General features: G+C 50.7%; 1 protein-coding gene across 1 annotated transcript in view; it reads right to left on the bottom strand.

Annotated features, from left to right (window-relative positions):
- ACBD4 (acyl-CoA binding domain containing 4) overlaps window positions 1-9,867 on the bottom strand; it is a 43,947-nt gene that overhangs the window by 15,745 nt on the left and 18,335 nt on the right. Inside the window, exon 6 of the mRNA XM_015423392.1 lies at window positions 3,275-3,375. Within this exon, the coding sequence (XP_015278878.1) occupies window positions 3,275-3,375 (101 nt within the window). The remainder of the gene's footprint in view (window positions 1-3,274; window positions 3,376-9,867) is intronic.

The following is a 9,867-nucleotide window of genomic DNA, read 5'->3' as shown; positions in this document are numbered from 1 at the left end:
AGAGAGAGAGAGAGAGAGAGAGAGAGAGAGAGAGAAAGAAAGAAAGAAAGAAAGAAAGAAAGAAAGAAAGAAAGAAAGAAAGAAAGAAAGAAAGCTATACTCTCTTGAATGTTCTATGAATTCAACTCTGTAAATATTAGAAAATTTTTACCTCAGCGATCTCAAAACCTTTATTCCCATTTATACGTATACACCCTGCCTGTTTTATAAAAACTTTATTTTGTTTTTTAAAGTTAATTTGCCTCAAGTGCCATTTCTCAAGGGTTCACAAAACTGGACAGCTCCTGTATTTTCAGTAGCGTTCCTGAGCTCAGGAACTGAGGGGAACTGAAGATTTGGTCACTGAGGGGAACTGAAGATTTGGTCACTGAGGGGAATTGAAGATTTGGTCACTGAGGGGAACTGAAGATTTGGTGGGAAAAATCTGCCAGATAGTTGGGGAGATACAGGGGTTCATCATCAATGCTTTTTAAAAAGCACATCCATTGTTTTTGTTATTGAACAGGAAATGCTAGTCCGGGGGCAGGAGGGGCTGCCTTTGGGATCGCGAGGAGGAGATTGGATTTATACCCCGCCCTTCACTACCCGAAGGAGTCTCAGAGTGGCTTACAAACTCCCCTCCCTTCCCCTCCCCACAACAGACATCCTGTGAGGTCGGTGGGGCTGAGAGAGCGCTTGACAGAAACGGCTCTTTTTCAAGAACAGCTCTTATCAGAGCTACAGCTTGCCCAAGGTCATCCAGCCAGGTGCAAGTGGAGGAGTGTAATAAATTTGTACATCTGACTTTACTCAGGTTATGGAAGTCAAATGAACAAGAGCTAAACTACATGATGCACTTGGCTTTTGCAAGGAGCTCAGCTCAGATTCTGTAGTCTAAAACTTCTAAAGCAACATAGTTTAGAAAATACAGTCTTGCTTGGGTCAGGGATTTGTTTGCATTCATTAATCCATCGGTGATCTAGAATAGCCTGGTCTTGTCAGATCTCAGAAGCTAAGCAGGGTCAGTACTTGGAAGGGAGACCACCAAGGAAGACTCTGCAGAGGAAGGCTGTGGCCAACCACCTCCACTTCTCACTTGCCTTGGAAGCCCCCTGCTGGGGTTGCCATACACTGGGAGCTAAGCAGGGTCTGTACATGGAAGGGAGAACACCAAGGAAGACTCTGCAGAGGAAGGCCATGGCCAACCACCTCTGCTTCTCCCTTGCCTTGGAAGCCCCTTGCTGGGGTTGCCATACACTGGGAGCTAAGCAGGGTCTGTACTTGGAAGGGAGACCACCAAGGAAGACTCTGCAGAGGAAGGTCATGGCCAACCACCTCCGCTTCTCACTTGCCTTGGAAGCCCCTTGCTGGGGTTGCCATACACTGGGAGCTAAGCAGGGTCTGTACTTGGAAGGGAGACCACCAAGGAAGACTCAGCAGAGGAAGGCCATGGCCAACCACCTCCGCTTCTCACTTGCCTTGGAAGACCCATGCTGGGGTTGCCATACACTGGAAGCTAAGCTGGGTCAATACTTGGAAGGGAGACCACCAAGGAAGACTCTCCAGAGATAGGCAATGGCCAACCGCCTCTGCTTCTCACTTGCCTTGGAAGCCCCTTGCTGGGGTTGCCATACACTGGGAGCTAAGCAGGGTCTGTACTTGGAAGGGAGACCACCAAGGAAGACTCAGCAGAGGAAGGCCATGGCCAACCACCTCCGCTTCTCACTTGCCTTGGAAGACCCATGCTGGGGTTGCCATACACTGGAAGCTAAGCTGGGTCAATACTTGGAAGGGAGACCACCAAGGAAGACTCTACAGAGATAGGCAATGGCCAACCGCCTCTGCTTCTCACTTGCCTTGGAAGCCCCTTGCTGGGGTTGCCATACACTGGGAGCTAAGCAGGGTCTGTACTTGGAAGGGAGACCACCAAGGAAGACTCAGCAGAGGAAGGCCATGGCCAACCACCTCCGCTTCTCACTTGCCTTGGAAGACCCATGCTGGGGTTGCCATACACTGGAAGCTAAGCTGGGTCAATACTTGGAAGGGAGACCACCAAGGAAGACTCTACAGAGATAGGCAATGGCCAACCGCCTCTGCTTCTCACTTGCCTTGGAAGCCCCTTGCTGGGGTTGCCATACACTGGAAGCTAAGCAGGGTCTGTACTTGGAAGGGAGGCCACCAAGGAAGACTCTGCAGAGGAAGGCGATGGCCAACCACCTCCACTTCTCACTTGCCTTGGAAGCCCCTTGCTGGGGTTGCCATACACTGGAAGCTAAGCAGGGTCTGTACTTGGAAGGGAGACCACCAAGGAAGACTCTGCAGAGGAAGGCGATGGCCAACCACCTCCACTTCTCGCTTGCCTTGGAAGCCCCTTGCTGGGGTTGCCATACACTGGGAGCTAAGCAGGGTCTGTACTTGGAAGGGAGGCCACCAAGGAAGACTCTGCAGAGGAAGGCCATGGCCAACCAGCTCCGCTTAATCACTTGCCTTGAAAATCCTACGGGATGGCCATAAGTCAGCTGCTCCTTGAGGGCACTTTACACACACTCACCAGTCCCCTGAGGAGCTCAGCTCCCAAAAGGAGGTCTGCCCAGCTCAGGTTATGCAGAGCTCATGCTAAAATGTGGTCATGAAAATTAACATGGTTTAGGAGTCCTACGTGAGGGGACAGACCCGTTTCAGAGCAAAAGCAGAACTATAAGGCAGGAAATTGGATAAAAACATTGTGCTGGTAAAAGGGAATGGTTAATTTCAGGCTAACCCCTCATTAAGCCTGACCAGGGGTCATTTCCTGCGGGAGCGCACAGGAGCAGAGTTCCAGCAGTAAGGAGCCCAGGGGGTGGGCACATGCAACAAGCCCTGCCCCCTGCTCCCAGCAGCCCTCAGTTGGGCTACAAGGCGCAAGAAGCAGCCAGGTAAATTGCAAAGCCCCCCCCCTCGGGCCCGCCTTCAGGTACAAGCTCTCCCTCCTCTGTGAGGGCAGATCTGCGCGTTCCCCCCCCCATCGCTAGCAATCCAAAACAGTCCACTGGAGCCTGAGCGGTGGGTGTTGCCTTCTGACACACTTCCGGTGAGGTCAGGGGGTGTGGCACATGCAAATAAGTTATGCTAATGAGCTCCTGCACCTCTTTTTCTACAAAATGACCCCTGAGCCTAACGGTGCTACTTGTTAGAGAGGGGGGCAAGTTTTCACACAACTCCCTTCCTCCCAAGAGGCGGGCTGGCCCTCTGGGGAGGCGGGCTTTGAAGACTGCAAGTATCTCTTGCTCCAGGCCCATCTCGTGAGACCCATCACCTGATCTGGCTCCACTTGTTCTAGGCTGTCGCAGAACACCTCGCTCTCCGAATCACTGGTCCCTTGGGAGCTCCTGACGCTTCCCTCCACACGGCCTGGTCCTGCAACAGAAGAAGCAACTTTGGCTCAGAAATGGAAGATGAAAGAAGGCGGAGAAGATTAGAATGGCCCACGTGGGCGTCAACTGTCGAATCCTGCAACATCTGAGAACCCAAACGTGGGAAACTTTAGGCTTTTCCTTCTGCTCCAGGCGTCTCCACTCCTTATTCCTAATATTTGATCCACGATGAAAAGTAAGGCCAAGAAAGCCAAGGTGTGTAGAATTAAAACCATCAGTAAGGGCTTTTTCCACAGTCCTTTGGAACGGCTTGCTAGAGTGGGTGCAGAGGGCGTGTTCCCTCGGTCACGGATGACATATTTAAGTTTGGCTTTCTTGCAATACCTTAGGTCTGGGCAACTCTGTCTTGATCCAGACACTCAGGTCCAGCAGAACTCAAGAGGGGGCTGAAGCTCAGTGGACAAGCCTCTCCTCGGGATGCAGAGGGTCCCAGGTTCAATCCCCAGCATCTCTAGTTAAAAATGTCAGACTCTTGAACAAACTTGCTCCCAACAACACTCTGATTTGTTTATTGAGAGATGAAGATGTGTCAAGTTGATATGCTCTGTGTCAGAACTGACCAGGGGTCATTTCCTGCAGGAGCGCACAGGAGCGGAGCTCCGGCAGTAAAGAGCCCAGGGGGCGGGCACATGCAACAAGCCCCGCTCCCTGCTCCCAGCAGCCCTCAGTTAGAGCAAGAAGCAGCCAAGTAAGTTGCAGAGCTCCCCCCGGCCCCCCGGTCCAAAACAGTCCAGTGGTACCTTTAAGACCAAGTTTTATTCAGGTACAAGCTCTCCCTCCTCTGCGAGGACAGATCTGCACGTTCCCCCCCTCCCCCCAATAGCTAGCAATCCAAAACAGTCCAGTGGAGTCTGAGCAGTGGGTGTCGCCTTCTGACACACTCCCGGTGATGTCAGGGGGCGTGGTATATGCAAATAAGTTACGCTAATGAGTTATGCTAATGAGCTCCTGCACCTCTTCTTCTACAAAATGACCCCTGGACTGACTCTCTAGGCGCCAGTTCTGATATTATACATAGTTCAAACACACACATACCACGTCCAGTCCAATCAGGCCAGCCCACCAAAATCTACTGTGCACCATTAGCCCTCCCCAGCACCTGCAAGCTTAGTATCTAGCTGTGTCTGGTGTCCAAGGTCAAGCATGCATTCTTCCCCGGAGAAGGGAGGCCCCGCATAAATTCAGTTACAAGCTAGTGCGACTCTTAGCAAAGTGGCTTCACACACACAAACGTTCCCAGACTCCCCACTTCAAAGCACAATGACAAAGGACAACAGGCATACAGAACCAAAGTAAATTAAGAACTCCATGGCAAGCGAGACCCGAGTTTGACAAAAAGGATAAGTTAGCTGGTGATGTAAACCATCTCTGCCTGAGATCTGCTGCCGGGTCAGAGCAAACACAAGACTGACCTTGACAGACCAAAGACAGGTTGTTGTTGTTCAGTCACACAGTCGAGTCCGACTCTTCACGACCCCATGGACCAGATCATGCCAGGCCTTCCTGTCTTCCGCCGTCCTCTGAAGTTGGCTCAATTTCATGTTCGTTGCATCTGTGACACTGTCTAACCATCTCATCCTTTGCCGTCCCCGTCTTCTTTGACCTTCAGTCTTTCCCAGCATCAGGGCCTTCTTCTCCAGTGAGGGCTCCCTTCTCATTGGGTGGCCAAAGTCTTTGAGCTTCAGCTTCAGTATCTGGCCTTCCAGGGAACAGTCAGGGTTGATTTCTTTTAGGATTGACTGAATCGATCTCCTTGCAGTCCAAGGGACTCTCAAGAGTCTTCTCCAGCACCATTGTTCAAAAGCATCCATTCTTCGGCGCTCGGCCTTCCTTATAGTCCAACTCTCTCAGCCATACATGACTACTGGGAATACCTAGGATAAGGCAGCTTCACGTGTTCAAGAAGTGCCAAGAGCAACACTGCATCCCGAGCCTATGAATTTGCGCAGGAGTCAAGTGGTGTTGCAAAAAAATCTTTTGTTATAATTTATTAAGCTTGTCTATTGAGCAAGTAAACAACCCACAGCACAGTTTAGCAAGCCGGGGAAACCGGTTTGAGTAAAAATTAATGTAGGGTATCAAATTTTAGGAGAAGTCCACCGAAATGTCAGCTCGTTGCTCGTTGGAATAGGTGAATGTTATAAATCTAAATTGATTTTAAAACTGGCTTATCTGTCACGCCTCCTCCCAAGGGAACTTGGGAATTCTAGTAGCAATCCCAGTTTAGAGACTTCACGTTCCTGGGATCCCAGATCACCGCAGACTGTGACAGCAGCCATGAAATTAAAAGACGCCTGCTCCTTGGGAGGAAAGCGATGGCGAACCTAAACAGCATGATAAAGAGTTAGACACATCACCCTGCCAACAAAAGTCCGCATGGTCAAAGCAATGGTATTCCCAGTAGTCATGTATGGCTGTGAGAGTTGGACTATAAGGAAGGCCGAGCGCCGAAGAATAGATTCTTTTGAACTACGGTGCTGGAGAAGATTCTTGAGAGTCCCTTGGACTGCAAGGAGATCAAATCAGTCAATCCTAAAAGAAATCAACCCTGACTGTTCGCTGGAAGGCCAGATAATGAAACTGAAGCTGAAGTACTTTGGCCACCCAATGAGAAGGGAGCACTCACTGGAGAAGACCCTGATGCTGGGAAAGACTGAAGGTCAAAGAAGAAGGGGACGGCAAAGGATGAGATGGTCAGACAGTGTCATCGATGCAACGAATATGAAATTGAGCCGACTTCAGAGGACGGCGGAAGACCGGAAGGCCTGGCGTGATCTGTGCGACTGAACAACAACAAAAAACATCCCTGTCCCAATCTGGATGACTCAGTCTAGCCAGATCTTGTCAGAGATTGGAAGCTAAGCAGGGTTAGTACTTGGGTGGGAAACAACCCAGGAAGCCCAGGGTCGTTACGCAGAGGCAGGCAGTAGCAACCACTTCTGAATACCTCTTGCTTTGAAAGCCCTGTGAAGGTTGTCCCAAGTCGACTGCAACTTGAAAGCAAACAGAATTAAATAAAATATTTACCACAGTGGCAGCATGGATTATATTCAAATCCGGCCACTTTGAAAAACAAAAAGCTATCTCGGTCAGGATACCGTTGTGCCGACTGGCGCAGACTTGATTCTCTTGACCAGGGCAAGTAAAGCTCTCATTCCGGCAAGGTCCTCGCTGTCAGCAACGTTCCAGGGTTCCAGAAAAACCCTGACAAGCAGGTAGTGCTCCAGGGGCCTTCTGCTCTAAGCCAGGGCTTTTTTTGTAGAAAAAGCCCAGCAGGAACTCATTAGCATAATTGGCCACACCCAACAGCAGAAACATATTAGCCTATTAGGCCACACCCCCGACAGCACAGCTCATTAGCATATTAGGCCACACCCCCATGTTACCAGAAGTGTGCTCATCCAGCCACACCCACCTTTTGCTTCTTATTCTGTTTACCTTGTTTGTTGTCAAAACCCAGGGCCTTTTTTTGGAGCAGGGACTCCTTTGCATGTTAGGCCACACACCCCAAATGTAGCCAATCCTAATGAGTTTCTGCTGCTGGGTGTGGCCTGTTATGCTAATGAGTTCCTGCTGGGCGTGGCCAACTCGGGAGCCAGCCGGAACTCCGTTCCTGTGCGTTCCTGCCCCAAAATAGCCCTGCTCTAAGCACTGGACCACTGTAGACCGGTATTGCTAGAGCCCTCTAGTCATTCTGTAGCCAGCGGCTCGCCCTTGGAAGAAGAAATCCACAAGACAGGTAGATCCACGTGGTCAGCTGTGCTGATCTGAAGCAGCAGGACAAAGTTTGAGTCCGGTGGCCCCTTTAAAACCAACAAAGTTTAACTCAAGGTGTGAACTTTCGTGCGCACGCACTCCTCTTCAGAGACAAAGTTCTTCACTGTATCTAAAGAAATCAAACTTTGTTCCCAAGACAGGGAGTGAGTCTTGAGACTTGAAGCTGAGGAACACCCTTCCAGCAACAAATAATGAGGAAGCCGCCTTATAAAACTGAACCAGACCCTGGGTCCGTCAAAGTCAGTCTTGTCTACTCAGACTGGCAGCAGCTCTCCAGGGTCTCAGGTTAGAGGTCTTTCGCATCACCTCCTGCCTAGTCCTTTTAACTGGAGATGCCGGGGATCAGGGGCCCTTTCCTGCAGGAGCGCAACAAGCCCCGCCCCCTGCTCCCAGCAGCCCTCAGTCGGAGCAAGAAGCAGCCAGGTAAGTTGCAGAGGTAAGTTGCCCCAGCCCCCCGGCCCAAAACAGTCCAGTGTCACCTTTAAGACCAAGGTTTATTCAGGTACAAGCTCCCCCTCCTCTGTGAGGACAGATCCCCAAATAGCTAGCAATCCAAAACAGTCCAGTGGAGCTTGAGTGGTGGATGTTGCCTTCTGACACACTTCCAGTGATGTCAGGGGGTGTGGCATATGCAAATAAGTTATGCCAATGAGTAATGAGCTCCTGCACCTCTTTTTCTACAAAATGACCCCTACCGGGGGTTGAACCTGGGACCTTCAGCATGCCAAGCAGAGGCTCTCCCACTGAGCCACAGCACCTCTTTACAGCTCTCCAGGGTCTCAGGTTAGAGGTCTTTCCCATCCCATCACCTCCTGCCTGGTCCTTTTAACTGGAGATGCCGAGGATTGAACCTGGGACCTTCTGCATGCCAAGCAGAGGCTCTGCCTCTGAGCCACGCCACCACCTCTGAGCCCCCCCCCCCCCCCCCCCCCAGAAGGGAATGCTTTACTCTTTCACGGCTGTATAAGAATAATGCCTGCTGCCTGACCTCCCAGTATCCCACCCTTTGAGTATATGCCCGAGTTACTGCTCCTGCTGTGCCTCCTTGACTACCCCCCACCCCCGGATAAGCCTGGAGTGACTTTGCACTGGTAATGATTGACTGGCCTAAAAGGCTGATGCAACAGAACCACTTCCCCTCAGTAGAGACAAACCGGAAGGAGAAAAGGTTTGAGCTGTGAGTTACGCAGGGACACAGCAGGCAGCCTCCTCCGGGGGTGGACACGCTGGGTATACTTCTGATATTTTTTAATAAAATCTCTTCAGGGCACAACCAGCAGCGACACACCATTGGGGGAAGTGCCGTTTTGTCCTTTGAGCGGCACCGCAAGGCCTTGCTTGGCTATTGGCCAGGCCAGCTTACCCTCCGTAGGCTTGTCTCCACAAACGGAAGCTAACCGTGGCCAGTGCTCCCTCTCAGCTGTGGGGTCTTGTGAGCAGAAATTCTACTGTGTGAGCTGCTGCCATTAAAGTGGTGAGCGAGCAATTGGGCTGCTGCATGAATTAGTTTGCTCTGGAGCCCCATCCTTCCTGAGCAAGGACAAAAATGTGTGAGCTGGAGGCTAAAAAACTGTGAGCTAGCTCACACTAACTCAGCTTAGAGGGAACACCGTGGTTGAGGCACATGTGCAGCAGAGCACTGTTCCCTCTAAGCTGTGGAATCCTGTGAGCAACATTTCTACTTTGTGAGCTACTGGCATTAAAGCTGTGAGCAGGTGATTTGGCTACTGCATAAATTAGTTTGCCCTGGAGCCCTCCTTCCTGAGCTCAGACAAAACTGTGTGAGCTGGAGGCTAAAAAACTGTGAGCTAGCTCACAACTAACTCGGCTTAGAGGGAACACTGGCCCCACCAGTGTGCCTGCACTCTCATGGTGTGAGCTTGTGTGCAATTCCCAAAGGCTGGGGATGTCGTCACCTAAAGCCTTGGGCAAGGATGCAGCAGCACAGAATAGCAACGCCCTCCTCCCAATATCTTATCTGAATCGTTCTGCATGGCAATTACAATGGACTTTGCAGCATAATCAGCTTTCCACGGTGGGGGGGAGGGACTTGAAGTTCAAGGGAAAGAAAAACTGGATCAGCGATTGTGGGAAGCTCTTTGACCAAAGCTGTGACTAGAGTCATAGAATCATAGAATCATAGAATGTTAGAGTTGGAAGGGACCTTGCAGGTCATCTAGTCCAACCCCCGGCACTCTGCAGGAGCACAGCTGAAAGACAGCCCTACAACATACCCGAAAGAGGGTCGTCCAGCCTCTGCTTGGAAACATCCAGTGAAGGAGCATCCACCACCTCCCGAGGCAGTCTGTTCCACTGCTCAACCACTCTGACAGTTAGGAAGTTTCTCCTGATATTTAGCTGGTAATGACTCCCTTGTAATTTCCACCCATTAGATCTGGTCTTGCAATCCGGAGCAGGAAAGAATAGATCTGCTCCATCTTCTACATGACAGCCCTTCAAATACTTTAAGACCAGGGCTATTTTGGGGCAGGAACGCACAGGAACGGAGTTCCGGCTGGCTCCCGAGTTGGCCACGCCCAGCAGGAACTCATTAGCATAATAGGCCACACCCAACAGCAGAAACTCATTAGGATTGGCTACATTAGGGGTGTGTGGCCTAACATACAAAAAAGCTCTGGGTTTTGACAACAAACAAGGTAAACAGAATAACAAGCAAAAGGTGGGTGTGGCTGGATAA

Source organism: Gekko japonicus, unplaced genomic scaffold (assembly GCF_001447785.1).
Source record: "Gekko japonicus isolate JY-2015 unplaced genomic scaffold, Gekko_japonicus_V1.1 scaffold1434, whole genome shotgun sequence".
NCBI classification, from domain to species: Eukaryota; Metazoa; Chordata; class Lepidosauria; order Squamata; family Gekkonidae; genus Gekko; species Gekko japonicus.
The sequence above is the reverse complement of the archived record's forward strand: the minus strand, read 5'-3'. Positions and strand labels throughout refer to the sequence as shown.